The sequence below is a fragment of the Empidonax traillii genome, unplaced genomic scaffold (assembly GCF_003031625.1).
Source record: "Empidonax traillii isolate 1590-97213 ecotype Southwest subspecies unplaced genomic scaffold, ASM303162v1 scaffold27:size3997909, whole genome shotgun sequence".
Lineage (NCBI taxonomy): Eukaryota > Metazoa > Chordata > Aves > Passeriformes > Tyrannidae > Empidonax > Empidonax traillii.
Genome location: NW_020955220.1, coordinates 3,618,566 through 3,646,197, shown reverse-complemented (window position 1 = coordinate 3,646,197; position 27,632 = coordinate 3,618,566). Strand labels below are relative to the sequence as shown.

Here is a 27,632-nt window from a genome sequence, read left to right as displayed (position 1 = left end):
ATACTTTTAATTTATTGCATTTTTAAAAGGGTACATTGGGAGTATGAGAGCCTTTTAAAATGCTTTTGAATGTAGACTCTACTGTGGACATGCTGGTATCTTAGTTAACTCTCACTTGTATGTAAAGTATGTTTATGGTCTGCTATTTTAGATTTTAGATTTTTACAATAAAAGGTGGCAAGTTGGGGAACTGTGGAAGAGCCATTTGCATACAATCAAGAGTGGTTTTTCTGAGTGATGGCTACAATTTACAGATTTATCCTTGGTAATTTTGAAAAAACACAGTGTTTTTGAAAAAACACACTCCTTTTTATAAATAGAGCCAGGGAATTGTGTTGAGCATTCCTAAAGTGAAGGAGATGTTTACTCTAGAACTTTATATGGTATTGGGAATGAAGGAAAAAGATGGAATTCCAGATTAAGGAAAGACACCTAATATAAAAATCTAAATATACAAGTAGCAAAAGTTGGATTTTTTGTTTGAATTGTACACATGAGCTTTCATTCCATAATTTCATAGATCTGCCAAAAATTGCATTTTTTCTGGACAGTGTGCAGAATGACCTATTTTAATAAAAATTCTTTATGTAAATTGAGTGACATGGAGAAATACCTAGAGTGCACAGTTCACACTGTTATTATTTTCAGTTTTTAATTGTAACCATTTTTTTACTTCATTAAAAATTATTTCCAACAAATGGCAAATGTTTTAAGAGGATTGTTAAGAGATCAATCTATATACTATTCTATGCAAAGCAGAAATCCACTGCGGTTCATTGAAGTTCTTTCTAGATGTCTTTTCTGTAGCAGGAACAGTGTCTGAGACAAAGAATTACAAAACTACACATGTTTTGGATTTTGGTTCTTCGGCTGCTGGATTTTCTGCTAAAAAACAGATAAGAAAAGTAAAGTGAGTATTTTCTGTTAATTTTAGCTGCTTTAATTTCTTGCTGTAGAGGTGTTGCCTTTGTTTTATGCATATTGTGTGTGTTTGACCTTCTGAAATTTCACTGCTTGTCTGGGAAATAGAAATATGAAACAATGACACTTTATATATACATATGTGCATATAGTGTAGGAGTGGATACCAACATTTCGCAAAGGACCAAACACACACTGAACCACTCTTACTGGAAAGTTTCAGCAGTCAAGTATATATGACTGTCCCACACATACAAAACTGAGGAATGCAAGCCATGCAAAAGAAAGGAACTCTTGGATCAATATAATCTGTGAATCTATTTTTGAAGCAGATGATACAAAAACTTTAATTTGACCTAATTACATAAACCTTTATCCAACCCTGCGTGAATCCCTTTGTAATTACTGGTTAAGAGAGAGAGATGGTTTTTATATTTTTATCTGTAGCTACTGATTCTGTTACTATCTCTCTCAAATGATTCCACAGATGTTCATTGGTCATAGTTAAGATTCTTTCAATGTAATAAATTGCTTTTCCAGGTTCATTTAAGGTAAGATACCAATATTAGAATTAAAACTTACATTTGAAAGCTGTGGATCACCATGTTACTAGGTCATTTTCGACCCTTTCCACCTGCATTGAAACATGTCACATGATCAGTGTCCTACCCTCTGTAATTTGTGGATATAATTAACACTATGTTACTAACTATATATTTGATTTTCTCAGTTTAATACTCTGTTCTGCTTTCTGTTCTGAACTTTCCACTGTAGTGGTTCAGCAAACATGTTTATTTTGTTTTTTGTCTACTGAATGTCTAAGAATAGCCTGGTCAGTGTGATCTAGAGAAACCACCATGGTTCAGCATGTATCAAATTCTTATTTGTATGAACTAACTTAGCAAACCCATATATTTACTTGGCCTTGATTTGACAGTGTCACATCTATTCTTCACAAATGTGCATGGCCTCATTCCAGTGTGTGTTTAAAAAGATGCAGTATAATTCCCTTTCTTTTTGGGATGCCAGTTATTCTATGCAAAGGCCAGATCTTTGGCTTCTGCAAAGAGCTTGGCTGTTTTCCCTGTGGGAAAATACTTCCTAAGTCAGTGACTTAAGTGATTCCAAAATACCAGTGTTCTAAGATGGTCCTAACTTCAAGTGAGAGTAGAAATACCCAAATCTTCCTAGAAGTATTATTTCATTTTTATTTAAGGAGCTTATGCTTAAGGGCATGGGCTCTGACTTTAGTAACTATACTCTTTGCCAAGAAAGCAAATATGTAAGGAGGTTCAAAGTTGAATAAGGAGATCCCAGGTTGTTTTATTTTGTCTTGCTGATACTTCTGTGAAGTTCAGATGCTTACATTCCAGTGTAAGGGAAAGAATACTTTTTACATACTGACAACCAGCTGGTTCTCAGCAATAAATTAATCTTAAATAAAACTATATGAGTAAGTTCAAGGGAAAAAAAAGTGTCATGGAAAATAAATTTGGGAAACAATTTGGAGGGTGTAATTGCTGTGAAAGTGTGCGTAAGTGGTATCGGCATGAGCAGGCCAAAATACTTGACTCATTTTATTAAACTTTTCCAAAAATCTGCTTTGATTAAATCATGTAATTTACAGTACTTTTTAAACCACTTTGCAATAACTTTTTTTTTTTTTAATTTTATTTTAACCTGGTATCTGTTTTTTTAGGAGGCAATAATTCTGGTTCCACTTCACACACTGACAGTGGTGGGTGGCCTTGAGTAGCCTCTCTTTTGTGTGAAATGTGAAGAATACTCACCTATTTCCCACAGACACTGATAAACAAATAAATTATTCAGTACTGGTTTATGCTTTAAAAATGTGAAACACAGACTAACTTTTCTTCTTCAAATTAGCTGGCAATCACTCTGGCTTAATCACACATGGTTTTGTTTTAATCTCAACCTTGTCAGTCATCTCAGTTGATTGGCAGAGCTATTGACCTGCTGTTCCACATGCATTACAGAATAAAAATAACTGACTCATTTGGCTCTTACACTTGAGTGATAGGTTCTCAGTTTCTGTAAAATCAGATTCTCTTCTAGGTTAGGATAAGCAGAACCATGCTTTCAGTTTTAGGACTTCTTGGACTGTCTTTGGAAGATTAGTGTTAAATTTGTAATATGAGAGAGTGTATCTCAGCCAAGAAACTCGTGGTAGGGAACTAGAGCCCAAAGCTTTATCTTAAACTTGGAAGAGAATTGGGGATTTGCACTGCTTTTTTATGTCCCAAATGCACACCCTCCATTCCCTTATGTTTTTCATTTTCAGCTTAAACAAAGCACTTGAATACATTTGGGGCTGGTGCCACACAGAATTTTAATACATCTCTAGTATTTCAAGTTCATTACATTCAATTTTAAGTCTTTAGGCAAAAGAAATTTTACTTTCCCTTCACTTTTTTGATGGTCATATTTTATATAATCATGCAGTTTAGAAAATTGAGGTCAACATACTGGATTTGTGTCACCTTTAGAGTTTACTCCTCTTCCAAGTAAAAGTAGAGCTAATTTAGCAAATTGAGGACTTGCATACCATTAGTATAAAGTTTAGTAGAATATTGCACAAGTGAACTGTGTGTGTGAATTTGAGAGAGAGAGAGAATACGTTGACTGCCTTACAAATATATATAAATGAAAATCTAAGAAGTTACTTAACCTTTTTGGGCTGCTGCTTCTTCTTCCTTTTTCTTTTGTTCCTCAATAGCTTTCATCTTCTCGTCATATTCATCAGCTCGTGTTTTCCATTCAACCCTGTTGTTTTGAAGACCGTCAAACATAGGTGTAATTTCCTTGTGAAACCTTGAGAATTCCTGTGCAAACAATTTAAAATAGTAAGTTAAAAATTTGAAAGCACTGAAGAGTTGTAAAACCCGAGATTGTGGAAATACTGCTGAGAAAGCATGTAATTTTTCTATAATTCTAAGGCATATTGTTGGAAATACCCTATTGGGATAATAATGCCCTGTTGTGCAAATAGTCTGTTAGGAAAACGCTGTAATTGTATACTGCACATTTTAGTATCTTCCCCAATCCCACATACGATAGTCTGACTCTTATAATACAACTATAAATATCATACATGATGTTTTATTGTATAGTTATCAGGATACAATTAAAAAGTCTATTATCCTGTAGTATATTTCAAGCAGATGAGGCTATATTGGAAGATGTTAAAATATTACATGTCACTTTTCTGCATGACTTTTCGGGATAATATAAAAAACTAGACAGGGATTAATAATGCTGACATTTCAGTGCCTTACAGAAGGTACAGAATGTCAACTCGTCTGGAGTATTTCAAGTTTTCTATTCCCTTTGCTGTGCCATTAACTGCTTTCTGTACTGTTGCTTATATTAAATGGGACTGTGAAGAATCAAGCTGGACTTTGTAACTCAGTCGTTCAGGGCAATAACAAAACCTCAGCACCCTCAAGTTTCACTGGGATCTTCCCTTTATGTGAATTTGCTTCACATCTCTTGCATTTGCTCTATGGGAGCAATTCTTTGAAAATTTGAAATCTTTGAAAAATTATGACAGTTGTGATGGTTGTTCACGCTGTGACCAAGAGTCCTGCTTCTCTCTAGAATTTTTTAGCTGCAACAGCTTGTCACTAATTGTTCCATCAGAACTGCTGCAGTAGGAAAACAAAAAACAGTCACTCTTACCTTGTACACAAATGTACACACAAAATCTATGAAACCAACTTGGAGCTTAGGTAGTTCATCTCCTTTGTTTCTGTCCATCATAGGCTAGAACAGAAGAGCAGTAATTTAGAATATGTAGATATCATGCTTCTTGGTAGAACAATCTAGTGAGCATCATACATGTTCTAATGACAGTTAATATTGCTTAACGCAGTTAAATTATTTAGTACTTACAATAGGTTGTTGCTGGAGCACAGTTCGTTCCAGGTCACCTTGTTCCCAGAATTCATTTGCAACCATGAGGGCAACCTGAATAATCACAGTTCAGTGGAATTATCAACAGAAAGCAGTAAATTTAAATAAATAAAAGAACAAGGCTTTCCAGAAAACAGGGGAAAAAAAACCTGTCAATTTTTTTCAGCAGTACTCTCTGCTGTACTTAAGGCTTTTCCCAGCAAATTAACAATATTTTGATGCATGCTGAGTAGGTGACAGATTATTGTCAATGGAAACAAGGCAATATTAGCAACATATCAGTCTTGTAGTACTGTAATATATAGGACTTAAGAAGACTTCACAAGCATCCTAAAGCTGTATTTTGATTATGCATTGTTAAAACATATTCCTTCCTGTAAGTGATGAGCTTCAGCAGGATGGTCAGTAACTACTGGAGTACTTGAAGTACTTACGTACCATGCTGTATTACAGAATTATTTTAGCATGGTTAAGCTATGGCTTCACAATGGCACCAAGATCTACAGAACAGACACAATTCAAACCATGGCGTTGTTAAGGCTGTACCTTAAAAATAGCTGGAAAGTAGTAAAAGTTGTATAGCACAAAAATAACTTCAATGATATTTAAGCGTAGCTAGAACAGCTACCAGAATTGGGGATGCCAGTTTTAGAGGAAGGACAAGTAGAGAAGGGTTGGCAGCCTGTGGAGTGGTTGAGGAGAGATGTCATGGAACACCTACACTCACAGTGACAAAGGTAGAGGTTCTTTTCTGAAAGCAACAGGTACTTGGGTATGTATCAAAATATGTTAAATTTTTTTTTGTACTGATCGTACACCAGATGGGCAGTAAAACGGAGAGTAAATTAAATGCAGTATTGTCAATTTCAAAAGTACCTACCTTACTCTGCACTTCCCAAGGCTTGGTTATTGCAGACAGGTCACATCCAGTCATCATCATAGCCCTTCGAAAACAAAAAACCAAAATGAGTGTAGTTTTGGGTGTCAAGAGGATGGTGCCAGGCTCTTTTCAGTGCTGCCCAGTGACAGGGCAAGAAGCAATGGCGAATAACTAAAACACAAGAAGTTCCACCTGAACATGAGGAAGAACAAATATACATTGAGAGTGGCAGAGCATTGGAACAGGCTGCTCAGGGAAGTCATGGATTCTTCCTTTATGGAGACATTCAAACCCCACCTTAACACGTTCTTGTGTAACGTGCTTTAGGTGACCCTGCTGTGGCAGAGGAGTTGGACTAAATGCAAGTGTTCCTTCCAAACTTAACAATTATGTGATTCTGTGATAGTTAGGGTGATTATTTAAAAAAAAAAAAAAAGTCTAGAATTTAAAATTAATTTCAATATCCAAGATGCAGATGGATGCACATTTTGAGAAAATTTTAAACATCTATGTTAAAATCAGGGCTATGCTTGTCATTGGACGATAACACCAAGTCTTAATTTGCGTGTTTAGGAGCCCAAAATCTAGTTCTAGATAACTGTTTGCATAAAGAGGAAAATATTGACCACCTACATGATGACTTCTTTTTTTGTTGGGTCAATAGATATGTACTTAATTGCCTGTTCTTCTGTTTCCATTTTTTCAATTGCATCCACAATCTTTTGGAACATAGTTCTTTTCCTGTTAAAACATACCAATAGAACATATATTAGAGAACATAAGTTACTGCATTAAAAATGAAATTGAAAACCATATTTACTATATTTATGCTTTTCCAAACTAACATCCTAGTTGTAGTAGTATCAAAGTGAAACCCTCCCATTGAACTCAAACTTTTCAGGTAACCTAGACATTTAGAATTTGCTATATACTGCTGACATGCAATGTGTCAGAATTCTGACACAGAAACAAATAGACAGTTTCCTACCTCTTCATATTAAGCTGGGCTTTGCATTCTTATTTCTTTAGCATTATATGTGCATTACTTTCTGTACCATACTGAGCTGGGAAAAGTGAAGGAAATACTAATAAATATTCTTTCACTTCCTCCCGTCAAAAATCCAAAGAATTACTAAGACCTGACTAAGAAGAAATTTCAAAAACATAAAAAGTGTCTTGCTATTCTTTATTAATCTTCTAATTTTTGTTTAGAATCAATGAAAAAATGGAAGCACTGTTATTTAATAACTGCTATTAAACAACTTACTGAATTTTTGCCTGTCTTCTGACTTTAAATTGTCCTAGAGCCTTTTGTCATAAAACAAAAGACTCCATATATCTTTAAAGAAAATAAGCATTATAAAAGCACATTAAGTCACTAACTTAGGAACAGAATGGATGATTTGATAGCTGGAGTCTTTGGCATATTTAGCACTGGGGTCATTTGATGTCCATAGGGCTTTTTCAAACCAGCATATTCATTTTCAGCATACTTGTGTTCAGTGTATTTACTGTATGGTATGCTAAATATCACATATGCACACAACCTTATGATTAGGCTTCCAAATCCACACTTCAGGAATACAGTGTTTGTTGTAACTCAAGCATATTGGAATGACCTAATGAATTTATATGAAATATTGTATACATTTATGTATTCTCTAATTTGTAAGCTTATAATGAATCTAAGAATGTCTTGGTTTTTACGATAATTAGACTTAATAACAATTTTAAGTAAAGGTCTATGCTCTGCATATAAACATCTTTGTATTCTGCATATAAACAACTAAAAATTACAGTTATACATTCTATAGGGTTGACTTCTTTTCAGTACAGAGTTACACAGAATTTAGTACTTACTTGAAATACAAAGCCAAGTCAGTTGCTATTATTGCAACTTCAAATAAGTGTAGGACGGTTTCAAACTGGCGCTTATTTAGGTTCTGGAAGATGTTTAAACTCTGCAAGGTGGAAAGTTTATGAATTCAATTCCTTTTATAACACTGTCTTTGATTTGTACTATACAGGTTCTCACAGCATAGTATAACAAAACTGGCCAACTACAGTCCCTAAATTAAAATAATGTTACAAATTAAAAATTTACATTCCATAAATCTAATCGTCCTAGGCTTTTTTAAAGCTTTCTAGTAGAGACCTTTTCCTCCTGCTAAGCTGGACTGGCACAATTGCCTGCAGTGGTGTTAAGGGCCTACCATGGTAAGTGCAATGTACTTTTCCTCAGGCAAAGGGAATGAGACCATCACACTCAGCAGTTTTCTGAGTGTCCTGGCTTTATTTCTTTCTTTAACAGAAGAGGCAATGGCTGTGTGAGCAGAGGGACCAGCGATGCTGCTGGTGAGAGCCTACAGAGGTCCTGACAACTGCTTTGGCCAAGGGCAGGAGTTGATCCCCAGCATCTCACATTTGAAAAAGTACATCGACATCAATAAAGGTAAAGGTGTTTTGTTTGTTCATTTTCAATGAACAAATGCTTAGCATAAGGATTTATTCCGTGACCTCATGAGGTCAGGCAACAGCCTCATCACAGGGATTAGAGGTGGAAAATCAGGGTGGAAGTGGGTGCCTGCCACGCTGCTGTAAACAAGGGATGGAAGGGGCGCATGCATGCATGGCTTGCTTTAAATCGCTTGTTTCTGTGGAAAATACATAGGAAAGAGTGTAAATTGTCTCCTTAGCTGCAGCCAGAGCCTGGCACTGAGGAGGGCAGGAAGGCCAGTGCCCACTGGAGAAGGGCCTGTGGGCATGTGAGTAAGGCCCAGAAGAAAAGCTTTTCTATCTGCAGTGAGTCTTTTTTTGGTGAAATTACTGATGTTTCTCTAAAAGTGGAAAATGTGTAAGAATTTGGCCTAAACTTCTGAATTTTAGCATAGTTTCTTAATCTGGACATAGAGGAATGAATGAGACCCAGTGAAATTTGGAACACTGTGACCTAAGTGGATCTTTTGTGTTGATCCCAGTGAGCAGAATGTCCGAGACGTACCTCGTCTTGCAGCAGGGTTTTACTGTACTCTAGATGATGCCTTTCTAAAATGGAAGAGCCGTGAAGTTTTGCCAGTGGAGCAGCTGACCTGTTGAAAAATAAGCAATTATTTGTATTATTCTGAAGTCAATAGTTTTTATTCAGGTTTCATGTATATGGTTAAAATGCTTCTGGTCTCCATGTTCCATAGCTTAATCTGTATACATTAACCATTGTTATGATGTGGAGGAAAAATCCAACTTGCCTTCATTTTTGTGAATGAATGATGATGGAAATTGGAGAGCAGTGGGTGTTCAATGCCCACTGAAGGTGGTGTTAGATACCTCAAAACACAAAAGTGTGTTATTTAATATATGCCTCTATTTTATCTTACATGTTCAGTTTCACTGTTTGTATCATCTACACCACTCCTGCTTGCCTTAAAAATAGCTTTTATCAATCCTTTAGTGTTTATTCTGTGGCATGGCTTTTGAACTCTTGTATGTCTGTAATGATTGGGTCATGTTCCCTGGGATTCTAGTTAACTGTAAATTAAATCTGAAATACCAGTATAATGGAGTTTAAGTCCTCTAATGCCCTTGAGCTTCTCCCATCCCCCAAAATCACCGTTTTATGGACCACAAAAGTCCTGACAGCTTGAGTGTGTTCAGTCTTATCACAAAACTGAAAGCATTCCCCCGACATTGGACGAAGCTTCAAGCAGAGGAAATTCTTCATCAGACTGTGGTGATGGGATGAAGGGAGAAGTATCCTGCCTACAAGGGTTCCAGGTGGTTCTGCGTGTAGAACTGTATTTTCCTCCTTTCTTCCCTCAGCTAATAGCTGTGTTCCTCAGATAACGCCTGGCGGACTACATCGTACCTGTATTTTCTGATGTGACTAAGATTGTTGTGGTAAAGCCTAATGAGTTTTATAAATAGCTTTACTGCGTATACTGCATATGACCTCACATAGAGGGATTTCCACTAGGGAAGACCACAGTAGGAGGATTTAAACCCCACCTTAGACTTGTTTGGATGAGAGGCAGTCCACTGAATAAGAATCAATGTCTGTCATTCTCTCTGTCCTACGTCACCTGGAGAATCCCTGGGAATAATCAGAAAATCCCCCTGCGTCACTGTTGTAGCACACAGGCTGAAATGCCTCTCCTGTGAGGAGTGTATTCAGGGTCAGAGGGGGAGGATCAGTCACTCTGGAGATATAGCTGGTGGAAAATGTAGTCAGAAAAGTATAATCTTCTGGTACACATGACATTTTAAGAAAGCTGTGTTCTCTGGCTAGCACTTGGAAACAAGGCCTCACAGATCACGGAAGAGACTAAATGGTAGATTGTTCACTCTTCAGAACAAGAGTGAGTCTCCCTATGATATGTATTTTTGTAATACAAAGGTAAGTTTAAAATTAATTAATATTCTTTTATAACAAGCATCTGCTAATTCATATTGTTTCCTAACAAACAAGGTAAAAAACACAAAGAAATCCTTTAGAGTATTTTCTCAGGACAAGAGGGAGCATGAACTGCAAAGCTGAACCTCATGATATGTAACTTCTGGCCGTGTGGACTCAGTGGTAAACTCAGGCTTGTTAGCTCAGAATCCTGTATAACATGAAGAGGTTACACCTCAGGAAAGGACCTACATCAGTTAGGAAACTGAGCGTGAGAAGGAACAACTGAGCTAGTCATATTAGGCAGTGGAAAAGAGAGGAAAAAATCCTGTCTCACTCTAAACTGGCCCTTGTCTGTGTCACATCCTGAATCCCTCTCCAGAGAAGCGCTTATGCCCTTGTCTTGAAAAAGTCAAAATGCCCTTTCTCATTTCCTTATGGCCTCGTGCACAAAGTTCTGTCTGCTACATTGCTAGAGTTTAGTGTCTCTTAAAAATGAATTGCAGCATCAGGAGACCCTTCTAAGATTCTACTTTTGCATTTTGCCTTTGAGTTTCAAGCTGTCTGAAGTGCTCTGAAACAGAAAGCTTCTGTAGCATAATTATTTATTCATGTCAGATGAATATGGAATGCATACCTTATATTTTTGCAAGGTTTGACATTTGTTTTTCATTTGGCACTAAAAGTAGTACATTACCATGTTTTTGAGCATTTGTACTTACTTCATTTGATACAAGTTATTGGTCCCTCTGTGATCAATGTCATGGCAGAAAGCAGCAGCAACCATGGCAAAGGCTTCTAGATCAGTATAGTATTTCTTTATTTTGCCTGTCTGTAAAAGAAAACAGAAAATTCCAAGTGTGTGTCTTCCTGAATTTTCCATTTGGAACTGAAAGAAAGCTAAATAGTTAATGTAAGGTTAATATTAGCAAGGTTACCATCAGCAGAGTAAACATTGTTTGTCCCACGTTGAATCCATGTCTCCAGTTATGGTAAGTGATATCTCGATAACCCTTCCTGACTGTGTACATCCATCTTGTAAGAACCTGTTAGGAGCAAAAGTGATTAAGGCTGTGCTGTTAATTGAAACAAAACAATGGAATTCCTATAAAATTACTGGAATATACTATGAGTTTACTGTAATAATGTGCCAGTTCTTTGAAAATAAATGCTTTTCATTGAATAAACATTGAAACAGCAAATTGTTCTTATATAAATACATGTTGATTTAATCTCCTGTATAGCTCACACAATTCAAGATTAGTTTTACATTTTTATGGCAAATATGTAAATGTTTCATTAAAAATGGAAGGTTGCTAACCATACCGCTAATATTTTAGTATTAGCTACTTCTAGAATAAAGTAACTAAGATCAGCCATTTAAAAATAAATATAAACAAGAAAAAATAAACTAAACCTCAGCTGGGACTTTGAACTTTTCAACAACATTTATCTCAAAGAACAGTCGTATTCCACAAGTTATCAGGCCATGCTCTGTAACAGGAAAGTCACTGAAGCGAAATTCATACAGTTCTAAATCTTTTGGATCAGGTAATTCTTCTTTCTGTTAGGAAAAATCAAAAACAAGGGGTTTTCTGGCAAGAACAAAATTGGAAATGCTTTTTTTCATTTTCTTCAGTAGAAATATTGCTCAAGGAAAGTTTGCTTACTGTGTCTTCAAAGGCCTCAGGTGTCAGTATAAACTAATGTGTATTAAGTCATGAAACACAGTTGTGATACTGCTGGCTTTCTTCTCAAAGACAATAAATAAAAGCCTTGGGCAGTTTCTTCCTACTATGAATTCCAACACAATTTGTTGTGACCATCTCAACATTTCCTTAGTTTAGAAACCTTGGGCCTTGGAAATTCTCCTTCCTGGTATAGAATCCAATGATTCTCACACTTTTAGCCTGTTCTCCAGGCTACAGTTCATATTTTTCACAACCAAAAATATTCTCACTAAGTGTTCTTCCCTTTTGGATCTTATTAATAGTGAAGCATATAGTGACCAAAACCAACCTGTCTAGACCAAAACATTTTTTACTATTACAGTTGAATAAAGCATAGCAACAGCATTTTATTTTTACCAGAGGGTTTCCTTGCATGCCTGCCTATCCATAGCCTTGTCTTGTCTTGGAAACACTATAGGCAAGCAAAGGTTCCTGTACATTTTTTGGCTTCTGGAGTGTTAGCTGTTTGTTTCTGCTCCTTAACCCGCTCTCAAAATAGGTCTGTCCTACCTTTTCTCCTGTGACAGTCTCTCTTTGTACTAATCTATATACACTTAATAGACAAAGCTGTAAGGTTGATTTGACACAGAGAAACTGGACTGGAAAAGCCTACAAGATCAGATTAAAAAACTCACAAGTCTTATTTATGTTATTGTTTGTCTGGTGAAGTAAATCCTTGACTGCTTCCCTACTGAATGATCTCAGTATATGCACAAAGCAAAAATTGTTACAATTCTTAAATGTACCAAGCATATAGTATGTATGGTTATTATGGCTTATTTAAATCCCTTCAAGTCATTTACTTTCTAGTGCTGTAGTTGCTGGTGATTCTCCCTTTCTGTAGTTTACAGCAGTCTATTCCAAACAGTCTGACCTCTGAAGAAAATGAGGGATCATTCCAGAAGTAGTAGACTGTGTAAGTACGTAACCTTTGTCCCATGTTCTAAATTTCATTAGAAGTTGTCTGGTTGCCATTCTGTGATTTTTCTCTCTCTGAAGGGCAGATACAGAGCTTTGTCCAGTTTATACTGAAGAACCTCCATGAAACATATACTAAATTCTAAGATGCAGGAGATAGCAAAGCTAAGAAGCCCAGCACCACTTGTGAACTCTTCTATAACACTCTTCATCTGTGTATCCCACAGCCTAGGAGGAGCAGTATAATATTTTAAAGAATTAAGGAAGTCTGATGCAACACAAAGAATAGCTTATATTATCACACTGACTGCCTTCCTCCATAGCAATCTATAAATGATTTCCACTTTTTGGCTAAGGAAAAAAAGATGACTGAATGTATGCATATATTTCAACAGATAAGGCTAAACATCCATTTCCTTTTCCCTGGGTTTTTCCTTTGTATCTACGCAGATCAGAGATCAAGGACAAAGAAACGTAGACAAGTGGTGCTTTAAGACCCATTACTTTGTGAATCATCAGATCTAGAAACACCTGCTTTATCCCATTAGCTATCTGGGGCTCCAGGTCTTATAATAGGATAAAGCATGTAGCCTTGGAAGTGCAGATGATATGAGACCTTTGAATTTGTGACTTCACAATGTTGAGAGAACCCACTTTAATTGCTTTTTGGAGATTTAAAAATCATGCCAGTATTATGTTTTCACATTTGGAGTCTTAACCATAATACTCAGGTTTTGCTCTACCTGAAATTTTACAATGTTTATCTATTATTTTTTGCAGTTTTGCATGCAGCCAAATTAAATTTCCTTTAACAGGTATGTGAAGCTACACATTGTCTGTTTATGTTTTTTTTATTTCACCCCTTGCAAGCTGTCTGAGCATCTGTTTCGTGGAAGCCAGTAAAACATTAACACCAATGCATTCCAGCATGCACATGTACATAGCTAAAAATAGTTTCAAGAGGTCTTTTCCCTATGGCTATGTGTACATCAGCAAATGTGGTGTAATAGGAGGAAATATGTGAAGTGGTTGGTACAGCAAATCAACAGATTTGTGTATATTTGACCTTTTTTCATCAGCCTAGCTCAGTTTTGATCTATTAAGAGTGGAAGTTCATTCAGTGTTTTCCTGGAGCACATCTTTGAGGGTTTTTTCAGATAAAATAGGCCCGTGCATGTGCTCCAGGACTGCTGCACAAGAAAAGAAGTGCACTAAATGGGAAAAAATAGGAGTTTTCTTTCAAAAAGGCACTTCTTTTTTAAGTTGAAATACTAAGGCACCCAGAGGACTGCACAGTCTGGAAAAGAAACTACTCATTTTTGGTTGAGTAGTACCAGAGTAATAGACCAGAGACCTGATTAGGTCAAATCTGTTTTGTCACTGTGAAGTCACAGATCGCTGTCTTTGAACTTCTCTGCCTAAGGAAATGCAGGAAAATTAATCTGAAAGTAGGTTTGTTCCACTGACACTCCTACATTACTCCTACATACTCTTACTGAGAATGAAAGTGGCCTCACTTCAATATCCCTTCTTTTATTTTCAAAATTAAATAAATTCAATTATAGATATAGCATTTTCTCCATGGATATTTTAAAAAGTTAAGCACTTTAAATGTTAATTCATATAAACACTTGGATATATGACCTTGACTCTCTAAGTCTGTTGATGGATATTTGGGACAGAATGTTTCCCTGTAGGTAACGGTGGGGTCTACACATACAGGGGCGGTAGAGGTTGAGCGTGTATTATTAAATCAACTCCACCCAGCCTGTGGCACTGATAGCTAATGTCAGTTGTATTAATCAGGATTTGGCTATACACAACTTCTTCTACAATGAGGACATGCTACTGCCTGATAGAAATACATGACCAGAATTTTCATTTTAATGACTTACCAAAATCCTGATGAGATCCTTTTGATCACATTCCTCCAAACTATTTACATTTAATTTCTCCTTGTATTTCTAAACATGAAAAAGGGTAAGAAGATTAGGTTTTTGTGTGGCAAATTTCCCACTTTAATTTTGTGGTTGTGTACAGAAACTTACCAGGATAGATTCAACTTCAGCAGGAGTGGCCTTTGTCTGGTACATAAGCATTTCCTGAGCAATGTCTTTCCTGTTTTCCAGCTTGTTCATTTTGTCATAAGTGTCAGTATTTAAAACAGACCACCCCAGGAACTGCGTGAGAGTCTGGAACAAAGCCAAACAAAGCAGAGGTCATGCCATGACAATAAAATGAACATTCTGAACTTACTTTTCATAGGGTCCAGTTTTTTGGTATCGCCCTTTGAAAAGCAGTGTGCCACTCTAGTTTTGAGAGGCCTTTATCTTCTATCAACTGGTTCCGTAAGTACTCACAGCTTTTAATGACATTGTTTGTCTCAGCCTAGTAATTAAGGTCCCATATTCCTACTTTATATACCAGACTTTGAGGCTTATGAAGCTTAAGTCAGGTGAGTGGACTTGGATACACTGTGTAGCATCTTATCTTGCCTGAGTACGTGTGATCATGGATGCTCTGTGAACTCCCATGATCGCTGTGGCTCAATATCCATTGGCAAGAAGCATGCCATCCATCCTGCTCAGCCATGGTGACCATGAATAAATAGTCAAATGATTAAAAAGAAAATTTTATGTGACTTCTTTTCATTACTGGGATGTAAATGATCACTCAGAATTTTATGGTTTTATAAAGGAAATAAAATCTCTGATTCTTAAGAAACTATTGTATTGTGAAGAAGGAAGACATTTGTCTGACGGTAATACAGCCTATTTGGAAATTTTCAGACATTTAAAATTACTTTTTACTATAATATTTTTAATTAACATTACATGGCTCCTTAAACCCTCTAATGCTATTAAGCTTACTTCAATGATCTGTTCATCATACTCGTCAAAAGGTTTTCCATCTTTCCTATTGTAAAATGTTGCAACTCCCACAATTTCTTCCTTTTTGTTGACAATAGGCAATGACAGGACATTTTTGACAACCCATCCGGAATCATCCACTGGTCCTTTCTGTAGGAAAGCCAAAAACCAGGAAATGTATATTTCTTTGAAAGTAATAACACGGCTATTGATATAAGCAATGCAGCAACAAGATCCATGCATCACAACGGAGAAATTATTTATATAATCAACTGTGTAACTAATTAGTGGCAAATATTAGCATATTTTTATACAATATCTATATTGTAGAATATATATATAATTAATTATATTCTATAATAAACATATATGTGTAAACATATAGTTATAAATAATTATATATTTATAATTATTAAAATTACTGGAATTACCTGAAATGAGAAGTATTCATCTTCTGGCGCATTCATCATGTTACAAATCTGCAGCATAAAGAAAATGAGGCATTGTTTAAATGGAATATAATGTGCATTGAGACTTAGCCTAATATTTTAAAAAGGCACAATTAATTTTCTAAGCTAGGAGCAGTAAACATCCTAGTTAGCTAGAGAAATTGAAACTGTTCCTGTGAAATTAAATGTGGATATTCTATCAGACATCATTCTGGAGTGTTTTTAACAAAGTCCCTCATGTAGGATGTCTCACAGTGCAAAAGCATAAGGGTTAAGAAAATTACTTCCAATTTAAAATGACATGGTGGTTTCTAGAATGAAATAATTGAGTTCTAAGGGCTCTCTTAAACATACTGTAGGGTTACTAATAGCTATCATACATCATGACTTTGAGTTACTTATATTGTCTACACAAGAAGATATAAGAGAAAAAAAGAAAATTTTAAAACTTTGTATGTGATGGTTTTCTTACTTTGACATTTTGTTGTGAGATTTAGCACACCTGGAACGTGACATCAGGTGCGCACATTATTCCTCTGATATCACCACAATCAGAGGGAAATTTTCCAAATGTTTTGGCCGTTTGTGCTAAGGCCTTGTCTCCATCCAGACTACTGATTCACATGCTTTCACTAGGAACCAATGACACTGGAACAGCGTGGTATTTTTGGAGAAGATTTTGGTCATGTGGAGGTTTGGGGTTGGTTTATTTTTTGTTCAATCAGAACAACTGTATGAACTAACACTTCCAGATTTTACTTTTGTTATCAACTTACAAGTCCATTTTCAGCAACATATGTTGGCAATCCGCTGATAAGACACCAGTGATCTGCTGGAGGTGACCTTTAGAGACACAGTGAAATGAAATTATTTCCACAATAGAGACATATTATACTATCCCAGCAATATATCTAAGTCCCACACTTTTGCAGGGTGCCAATGAATACTCACGGAATGACTTTGATTTCTTCTTGTCCATGTAAAAGATAGTCAATAATCTTATAAAAGTTGACTTCCTAAATGAAAGGAGAAAAACACGTAGGTGACGTGTACAACCTCAGTGTCAAACTTAAGATTCATAAAAAGAAAAAATAATATCCTCACTCGTCCATCAGGTGTCTTGGGGCCTTTGTATGGCTCTGCCTCCCCAAGCCGGATTGGCCACTCATCATAGAACTCCTGAGAAAATGATACACAGCATTTAGCAAAAGAAAAAAAACAAATCAGTTCTGTGTTCATAGATAACATCACATCTGTGGATTGCAGTTTTGTTTTTTGTTTCTTCGTAGTTTACTATGCTCACATTTCAGACAATATTAAGAAAACATTGTTCATTATATTCCAGGCAATGTTTGCCAGTAAATTGCAGCCTAATCTGAATCTTATCTCTAGACAGCTTATCTCTTGTACAGCTTAATTGTTTTAGACGGCAGGTATTTCAGACCTGCACTTCTCTTTTCTACCCTTTCTCATATGGCATTATTAACAGGAAAAAATATTTCAGAATTAGCCTTTATGTTTATCATGGTTGTATCCTTTGCCACGCTTGTATTTCACATGTAATTTTTGTAACATGGTTAAATTTTATATAAATTATCCCAAAGGGTTAGAAAGGATGGTAACTTTGTGTCTTTGAGACTTAAAGTTAGGAGTAGCACATTTCTAGCAAGGTGGCAAAATAGTTGTTACCTTCTCTTTAGTCATGTCCAGCAGACCAATGGAGTATCTTTCACAATTCAGGTACATTCGAATAGTGTACAGTGCTTTGTGAAACTGTCGTTCTATATCTGTTAGCTCTTCAAATACTTTGTTGGCAGACCACAAAAGCATCTATTTACAGAAGAGAAAAAGGGTAAATGTTCATAACAGTGGGAAAACATAAACACATGCATTCCTAGGCATTCCAGAACAAAATGATAAGGTGCATTACTGTTATCATATGAAAACATAAATAGATGGTATCCTTACTTCAGTAAGCTTGCAAAGATATTAAACAGTGGGAATAATAATGGTTTCACACAAAAATTAATATTGTAATTAAAAAATTCTTCTATACCTGACTCTTTCGTGATTCAATATTGTAGAGATATGATGTGTGATGATTTCTTATGACCAAAGACACAAAATTGAGGTATTTTTTAAATACCTAAAAATGATAAAAAGCAAAAATAAGACTAAAGTATCAAATCAAGAGATAGAATCACTCAAAGTACTAGTTGAACTAAAAGCTATATCGTTGTGTGTCATTTAATGTTATTACCTCTTCATCCTCTTTTGAGAACTCAGGGGCATTTAATTTGTTGAGTACCATCACAACAGCAAGCACCTCTTTACCCTGTGTAATTGGAGTTGCCAACATATTGACTGTTTTATAACCAGTTTTTTTGTCCAACAAGTCAGAAAAATGGTTGTTCTGAAAGAAAAAAAATATTCACAAATTAAATGCAGAACAATTAGTTACATGCCAAGAGCAAATGATCATTTCATTTGGTAACTTCTGTTTGCAATGCTGTGAGCACAGTTTCACACTGCAGTAGCTTTATACTTGCAAAAAATCCATTATCATTATTTAACTCAATCTTGCAGAATTATATATACAAGCTTAACTTAGGCGTTGACTATGAAGATAGTTTCTGAAACCAAGTTCTGTACAGGTCCTTATTATAATGCTGAGGAATCTGAGGAATTAAAAATGTGTGAAAATCTAGAAAAAATGGAAGAACAATAAGAACTGCTCCCTGATTACCCATGAATCTAATACATATGGCTTGTGTGTAAGAGATTTACACCCAATATTTAAAACTACCATGTCCTGGCTAAAAATTCTAAAATGGCAGAGTATCCTGCAGGTACAAATCTGGCTGAGCTGTTTCTTTTTCCTTCCTGTCTCCCAGACTCCCAGTCCTCTTGCTCCCAGCCCAACATGCCCTTCTGGTGAAAGGGAGGGTATAGGACTAGGGGGATCAGAACACAGAGCTGCTTTTGTTGTGTGTGTGATCCTGTGGGAATAAGACCATGTAACTAATGAATGAGCCATAACTGAATGCTTAGGAGGGTTTAGCAAAAATTATTATTTTAAATTTTTCATGTAAAAAATACTAAGTGGCTAGTTCATGTTTCATGGGAACCTATTTTTATTTCCTCATATCGAAGAAATTCTTGATGTTTTCTTGAAAGGCTTTTGTGTTCTCTTTAACTTAAAAAAAGAGATTTGAAAATTTTTGGGGAAATCTGTTTGTCAAGGGTTGTTATGTTTTGTGATGTTATTATGAAAATACACCTGAATGAGGTGAGTTATGATTTGGGGGGTTGAAGTTTATTGACATGTGCATACTGAGAAGTGACATGGTTCTACTAAGCAGCTAAAATAGCCAGACTGTCTTCACTGAGCCTTTTGCATTCCTTCACATATCCACTACTAAAGGGCGGTGCTCAGACTTCTTCAGAGAGATGAGCACTCAAGTCTTTATCTACAATCAATGGCAGATCCTCCTTGAATTTCCTTTAACATGTCTGCTTCTGATTTCTCAAGGTGATGAGCAGCTGGTGCTAAATAAGAATGTCAGGAGGCAGCAAGTGGCCTGGTAACCAGGGAAGGTCACACTACATTAGAACACCATGGAGAGGAATGGCAGCTGGACAAAGCAAGCCCAACAGAGTGCTGTTGAGTCCTGTTTTAAGGACATCCACCCAGAATCAAGATTCCCAAACCTTACCTCTGCTGGTGACAAATATTTGTGAAGCTACTTATAAAGAAACTGACTTGTTATTCTGTGTCTACCCACAAAACTGGTAAGTATTACTGCTACTGATTCCTGCATTAGCTTAGACAGCTGAGATCTGAGTGGTGGATCTCAAGGTGTCTTCCTTGCTGGTAGGGTGGAAAATGTTGCAGAATGCCATCTAATGAAATTTCACCTTTCATAAATTACATAGAAAGCTACTTAAACAAAAACCCCGACAAATAAATATTTTCTAGAGCCTAAAATCAAGCATGACAGTACTCAGTGCCAGAACTAAATTTTTTTGTCTGTTATTTAGATCTTTCCTCCTAATTTCCTTTCCCCCTCCTTGGTCTAGCAACTTTTTCTAGTATATTTTGAATTTATAGCATACACAACCCCGAGAAGGAAGCCTGAATTTTATTATGAGCTCAAAATATTAGGGTTGGTTGTTTTTATTTTCTCTTCAGTTCTTCATACTCTTTAGATAGTCCATCTTCTCTATTTGCCTTTTATATTTCCTTCTAGAGCTGAGTTTTGGTGAAAGGAATTAAATGTCTGGAAGTAACTCTTAAATTTCTTTTCTGTATTTACACCCTGGGCTCCCTTACAGAGAGTTGATTCTCTTAAGGACAGCCTGTGTCATCCTTATAAATAGCACTCAATGGATCAGGTTGTGTTTGGGTCCCTGGAAAGCGTAGCCAGTTTTGAATATATTGTCCACACGAAAAGGGGATGTTTTCTCTAATTCTAACAATATCTCCCTGGTTTGCTGTGTTCAGTTTTTCTCAGAGAAAGGTCTAGGGGGAATCTCACTCAACAGACAGAAAATGCCAGTCTGTCTCTTTGGTGTAAGAATCGAATAGCCTGCTAAACAAATATTTTAACTTGGGAACATAAACTCCTTCTTTTTTTTTCCCAAGAAAATTACTTTTCACAATGCCTAGGAAATCATGTTCATAGAAAAATAAGCAAGAAATGTGGTCTACAGTACCAGAGCCCGAAGAACATCTTGGTATTCCCATGACTACATGAATGTGCACACTGAGTCTACTTGAACCTGCTCTTATGAATCAAACTGTCTTTTAGAGTGATGTTTTGGACATTCAGCTCTCAGTCAAATTATAAAACAGGCTTTAAAAAAGAAATGATGGAAAAAACAATCTGCTGCTAAGTCCTTAACTATAGTACATCTGAAAGCATTTCCTGCTAGCTCCATTTAAAATTGAGATACCAAGCCATTTACTATACAGTGTTCAGTTCTTTAGATATGTCCTAAGATGTGCAACACATCCTGGATTTGCACTAAACTGGCATCAGCACGTACCTAGCACAGCCTGCTAGCACAACCCTTTCAGTGAAGAAATGCTTTTTAATATCCAATCTAAACTTCCCCTGGTGTAACTTGAGGCCCTTTCTTCTTGTCCTGTCGCTTGTTCGTTGGGAGAAGAGACTGACTCCCACCTCGCTACAATCGCATTTCAGGTAGTTGTAGAGAGTGATAAAGGCTCCCCCTGAGCCTCCTTTTCTCCAAGTTAAACACCCCCGGCTTTCTCAGCTGCTCCTCATTAGACTTGTGGTCCAGATCCTTCTCCAGCTTTGTTGCCCTTCTCTGGATGTGCTCCAGCACCTCAATTTGTTTTTTGTAGTGAGGGGCCCAGAACTGGACACGAGATTCAAGATGCGGCCTCACCAATGCTGACTACAGGGGAATGATCCCTGCCCTGGTCCTGCTGGGCACACTACTGCTGATCCAAATCAGGATGCCATGGTCCTTCTTGGCCTTCTTGGCCACCTGGGCTCACACTGGCTCACGTTTCCCTGGTGTTGACCAACACTCCCAGATCCTTTTCCACTGGGCAGCTTCCAGCCACTGTTTCCCAAACCTGTAGTGCCGCATGGGGTTGAAGTGACCCAACAGAACAGAAATGATAAGACTTTACACTGCAGGTGAGGTGACAGGGCCAAGAGAGTAGATGCCTGTTTTTCTCCACCTCTTTCTCCTTATAAAGCACAGAGGAAGAAGGGCTTACTGTGCCCCCTTGCAGTTATGACTATTTTCTTCTGTTGGGCGAGAGGTTTGTGTTGGATAGATGAGCTTAGACTGGTCTAAACATACCATGCTTTGGGTGTGTGATGACTAGGACTGGGTCTGGAGCACTACTGGAATGGGAACTTCAGGAACCTCTGACATGAGGAGCCAGTGTCATACTCCCATCATTAGCACATATTTCCTTGCATTATCTCTACATGTTTCTGGTTTTCTTTCTGGTAGCTCTGCAATATTTTTTTCCTCTTCCTGATATTTTGTTCTTCCACTGTTTGCCTTCCATTAGCTCAGGTTTCTCAAAATTTTAACCACTCAATAGGTGGTATTGGTGTGCTGTATTGCTTCATCTCATACTTCAACTTAGTCTAATTTCAACTCACAAATGTTTTTTTGTTTCATAATGATATAATTTTAAATGAATAGAAAATTAAAAACACCTACCTACAAAAATGTCATCAATCTAATTCATGACCAAACCAAATTAGTTAATGAGTTGGCCATTCCTTAGGCCACACTTCAAAAATCGTGTGTTGTCGGGGACGTAAATTGCATTTTGAGATGCAACTTACTAGCGTTACAGAACAAATTGACTTTGTTATCTTCAAGATTACTAGGATTCTGAAACTGAATCAAGTAGAAATTAATATATATTTAACAGCACTTGGGGGTTGAACTTTTCAGTTTTGTCAGTGATATGCCTGCTCATTACTTGCCATATGTAGTGGCTATTTTGCGACTTTTTAAAATTGTATTTGTATTGTATTGCTTTAAGTATTTTTTTCACATAAAACAAGAAAATTAGGCTAAAAGGGAGCTTTTCTTTTTAATTTTTAACATGCATTTTTTTCTTCAATTTTGGGAGCTTTCCTCTGTTAACAATAAATCAAGGGAAGAATTGTTTGGTGTTTCCTTCTGAAAGGCACGATTAGTAGAAATTTGTTTCTGTGTTAAAATATTTTCTGGTAAACTGACTGAACCTTTGTCTTTATAACAGATGGGAACATCTTTCCATTTTTCCAGTTAATATTTTCTGTGTTGAGTGTGAATTTCTGACAATCTGATTTTTATTATCGAGATGATAAAATAGAGGAGTGGAATTAACATTCACAATGCACATTCTTCCCAGGTAAAAGGCTACCTCATTTCAAGCTCAGCCTGTAATCTGAGGCCCAGCACAGTCACATCCATCTGAAACTCCTGCCGCTTCAGACAGGCCTGGAATTAAGGTCTCTCCTACCCTTGCATTAAAGAGAAGTAAAGCTGCAGTCTGAAGCTGGATCAGCTTGCAAGGGTATGATACAAGTACTTGCAACTTGAAGATGTATTTACGTTGGTTTGTATCATAGGTTTCCAGTGTTTAAATTGGGTGACACAATGATCACTCCTCTGGCTGCTTAATCTGAGTTAGAATGTCTCCAGGTTCTCTTGTTTCTTCACTTCACTGGGGTTTGTACAGGACCTCTAAAAATGAGGGTTTGTTATTTCAGCATCAGAACATTTCAGTCCCTTTATAGTTCTAATCCAAAGGCCTTCACTTCTTTTGAAGCATTTTTTTCACCATTTTTATAATTTTATACTCTACTAAAACCAGGAATACTTTTTCTTGAGTTTCCAACCCTCGGTTAAATCTTTATCTTCAAATACCTCTGAATTGAAAGGAATAGTGTAATAATTTAAATGGATTATGGATTAAAGCAAATATATATAGTATTTATTATTGGTTCTTACAATCTGAGAATGTGAGATTTTGATTCTCCGGAAGACATACTTCTTGTTGAACTATTTCTTAGTTTTATTTGGAAATAATGCCTTACTAAAAAATGAAAGGTAATTTTACTGTCCTTTATAATGTTGCCTGTGTTATCAGTTACTATTTAAAGAATATTAATGGACATACCAAATTTTATGCAGCCTATTATTTTCCTTTGTAATATTCGAGCCACATAGTCTGCTAGACCCTGGGAGTAATGTGAGACAAATTGTTAGGATAAGGGTCCTGCCTGGGCCTTCTGTTTCTCACAACTGTTAAATCCTGGATTAAACGCTATTAGCTCTCACAGTCAACAGGTCCATAATCTTGTGGGGAGAGACTGTTCTGCCTGCTAATTGAATTACAGAAGGTCTGTATCTTCCTCTGCTTTTCTTTTCTGAAGCATTAGTCAGGATGAGGAGCTTCCTCACGTTTATGGGTACCTTTCCAGGTTGAAGAAGGAGATAATCCCTAAAGAACTGGTTACCAGGCACTAAAAGTGGAGTCATTTATTTTTCCCCCAATGATTTATTGCTGTTCTGATCTTTTATTACATTTACTTTTTTTATAAAGGCGTGATGATTAAAGCATGAAAATGTCACACCATGGGTTTGTCAATGTTGTCATGTACTTAAGACTTAAAAAGCACTATGCTGTTTGGATATGGACTGTGTCAACAGTAGAAAGTGGCTAGACACGACATTTTTAAAGTACTATAGCCATCTAGAAGTAGTCATTGTGCAATTTGTATTCTGACAAGGCAATAGGGGCAAAATTCCTCTCTGGCTTAAGTCTGTTTGTAATTTTTTGTTCAGAACTTGGGTGGCAGACAATCTAGTTTGACTAAAGCATGTTATGAAGTGAACTGAAAAATAATAATTCTTTCAAAACATGATAAAGGCTTCAGTGGCTGCCTGTTTCTGCTGCCATGGACTAATTATATTCCTTAAATGTTACTAACACAAGCTGCAGTTCTGTGTTCCCTATGGAGATAAAGATTCTGATGACATTAGTGGGGACCTTTGCCTGAGTGAGGAGTGTGGACTTGGACAGGAACATTCTGTACGCATAGAATGGAAATGGTGACAATTTTGGGGTCTTTGGGGTTGTTTTTAAACATCCCAAAGAAGTCTCTGGGAGTTTTGTACTTAACTTATAAAAAGTAAATATTTATATGACATTTAGTTACCAAATGTAGATTAAAGGGACCATGGTTTAATTGCATTTTTAAGTGTGTGCTTAATGATATAGACCTCAGTAATCCTAAAAGAGTAAATGGGTGCCTAAGTAAAGATTACCTCAGAATGACTGAAGAATAACTGAACAGATATTGAGCTGATATGAATTAATTTATGAGTGCAAAATACCTAGCAGGATTAGATGGACAGAAAATTTCTCTTATGTGAGCATATACAAGTGACATTTCTCCCACAAAATTTTGAACAAGTCCTACTGCAAACATAGAAACATTTGGGCAGACCTGTTCTGGGCGCCTCTCGCATAATGATGTCGAGAAGCAGTGCAGTGTCTGATAGGAGGCACATCTTTCTTGATCCTCCTGATCTTTTCTCATGTAATCAGTCTTATGAATTTAGAAGGATTATCCTCCAATCCCCCCACGTGGTGGTAAGAGGCAGTAAGTCAGACTCTTCTTGTCAGGACAGCAGTCATTGAAGAAAACATATTAGCAGTCAGTTGAAAGTCAACTGATTTGTTTTATCAAATCAGTCATTCTTCTGTTTGCTCCTGTGGTTCCTATTTACATCTTAGGTAGTTTACTATATATTGGAATGTTCCTTTCACATATATATGTATATTTTAATTTGTTTCTGAGCTTTGAAAATAGCCCTTTGTAACTGTAAGCATTTTAAAATCTATTATTTTTTTGTTTACCTCTTGGAAAGCATAGATAACGGCAGTGTACAAGTATTTTTATTATTTACATTGAGCTTAGGACACTGAGGTAATTTCTATCTCTGAAATGGCCTGGAATTTTTAATTGACTGTATAGGAAATACTGAGAATCCAGACTGTCATCTTGAGAATTATCTTAGCACCATTTGATTATGCTCAGCTTTTCCACATAAGACTAAAATGTCACCATTTGATGATATGAGGTTAACTATTTTAAAAGAAATCTTCAACAGTCAAAGCATATTTATGTTTCCCCATGTATTTCAGAGTAGTTTCTAAAGCAGTTCTCATTCATGCATGTTTAATTTTTGTTAGGTCACTCATCATTTTAATTAACATTTATAATAACCCTTATCAGCACCTTAAGTGCAGAAGGTGATTCTGTGGAAATTTAACATGAACTTCAGAAATATCAGAACAGGTCAGACTCATTAATCTTCTTCTGTAGATGGTTCTGAACAAAAGCTCTGAAAGTAGACCTACTCAAAATTGGACCCGTTTAAAATCAAACACTGACTTGAACCTGAACATATATATTTGCCTCATCGCATGCGTCCTCAATCATCTACTTATAGGGATTCATCTTCATTACAAAAGCTGCAAATTAAATGTACTCAGAGATAGATGTATGGCAGCACAGAATGATAAGCCCACTTGCAAGCCCATACTGGAAAACAGAATAGAAGCCTGCCTTGTTCAACAGAAACACAAATACTTACTGGTCTCTATTGATCTAATATTCTTCTCCCTTATTATAGTCATTGACATTACAACAACTGTGAGGATACTGGAAATACCTCACTAGGCTACATGATGTGATTCTACTGGATTTTATGCAATCTGCTGATGCTTTTCTCATATTATTGGTCTGGATTTGTGTCTCTGAGATGTTTCTGAAGAATGACTTTTTACCTGGGTAGGAAGCTGAGTGAGCAAATGCACAGAAACCCATTCCCCAAGAGAAGTCACTTACCTTTGTCACATCAGGTATATTAAAAAATTTCTTCGTATGAGCAACCCATCCCACTATCCCGGTGTCCAGAGTAAAAACAGTCTCATCTTCTGGTTTTACCAAATTGTCCTCATATTTGGAAGTTGGAGTGACATCCAAAAGCCTGCTGGCTACCTCTGGAATACCATTTCGGGAACGACAAAGAAACATACTACACCGATCAGCTGCCAGCAGCTGTGCCAGCCTCTGCAGGGCCTTGTGCACTATCTTTTCCATAACACCTGCTTCATCTTGGATTTCTGTAATCAACTCAAAAATTATGTTACATTCCTCCAGACGAGACATGTCTTTGAAGCTGACTCCTTCCTTCACATCTCCAGGGCTCACGTTAAAGATACTTCCCAGTACTTCTGCTCTCATTTTTCGGTCAAAATACTCCTTGGCAAACTGAGGATTGTTCTCCAAGTATTTTTCAACGGCATCTTTATTTACCTCACCCATTTTTGCTGGATTTTTCTTGGGATTTCTTTCAGAAATTCATCACCATCAAAGCAGGAGTGGTAGCAAGAAGTCCTAACTTGTTACTAGTAAGAAATATGTACTTTGTACATATTGTATAGCTCACAGGCATAATACATTCACCTTCCTCTGTGGCTTTCAAGCCTTCTGAAACTCTTGAGATATGACAGAAGGCACTGGCTTAGCATCTTCTTAGTGTGAGATCTTGGAGACTGCTAATTAAAGAGATGTCAGGACACTAAACCCTTGAGCATTCTTAGCTCATAAATCCTCAGGGAATCATTTTAGCATTTTAAACTAACCAGTTAATTCTGAGACCTTATAAATTTGTCTGATCTGTAGATATGTACACCTGTATGTTATCTCCTTCATTCGCAGTATGTATATATTGTACTACGCACACAAAAGTTCCCATTAAAACTTAATATGAGGAATTTCAGCTAGATGCTCATCCCACATTTGACACGTGCACAGATGTACACACGTGTATTTGTGGGAGTTACTTAAGGGCAGGAAAACAGAATGTCGCAGAGAAATCTTTTAAATTGCGAAATTTGGTTTTACTTGAAATAGGAAGTCAGTGATAGAAACTGGATTACTGAAAGTGAATAAATATTAAGCTTACATGCATAAAGTG

General features: G+C 36.6%; 1 protein-coding gene across 1 annotated transcript; it reads right to left on the bottom strand.

Annotated features, from left to right (window-relative positions):
* Positions 1-572: 572 nt before the first annotated feature.
* PDE6C (phosphodiesterase 6C) lies at positions 573-27,632 on the bottom strand. The gene is made up of 22 exons (XM_027909319.1): positions 26,498-27,632; positions 18,349-18,501; positions 18,145-18,234; positions 17,778-17,918; positions 17,193-17,267; positions 17,040-17,104; positions 16,865-16,931; positions 16,071-16,118; positions 15,640-15,789; positions 14,818-14,961; positions 14,665-14,733; positions 11,539-11,685; positions 11,060-11,167; positions 10,844-10,953; positions 8,736-8,823; positions 7,595-7,695; positions 6,368-6,475; positions 5,735-5,798; positions 4,834-4,908; positions 4,621-4,704; positions 3,611-3,764; positions 573-885 (listed from the first exon to the last, which is right to left on the bottom strand). Exons 1-22 carry the CDS (start codon positions 26,975-26,977, stop codon positions 833-835), a joined length of 2,574 nt encoding a protein of 857 aa, XP_027765120.1. The 5' UTR covers positions 26,978-27,632; the 3' UTR covers positions 573-832.

Coding starts and splice junctions, on each gene's coding strand:
- PDE6C (XM_027909319.1), bottom strand. CDS start 26,977: ATGGGTGAGGTAAATAAAGATGCCGTTGAAAAATACTTGGAGAACAAT. Junction 18,502..26,497: donor ATATACCTGATGTGACAAAG/GTAAGTGACTTC, acceptor TTTTTCTTTCAG/AACAACCATTTTTCTGACTT. Junction 8,824..10,843: donor AATAACTTGTATCAAATGAA/GTAAGTACAAAT, acceptor ATTTTTCAACAG/GTCAGCTGCTCCACTGGCAA.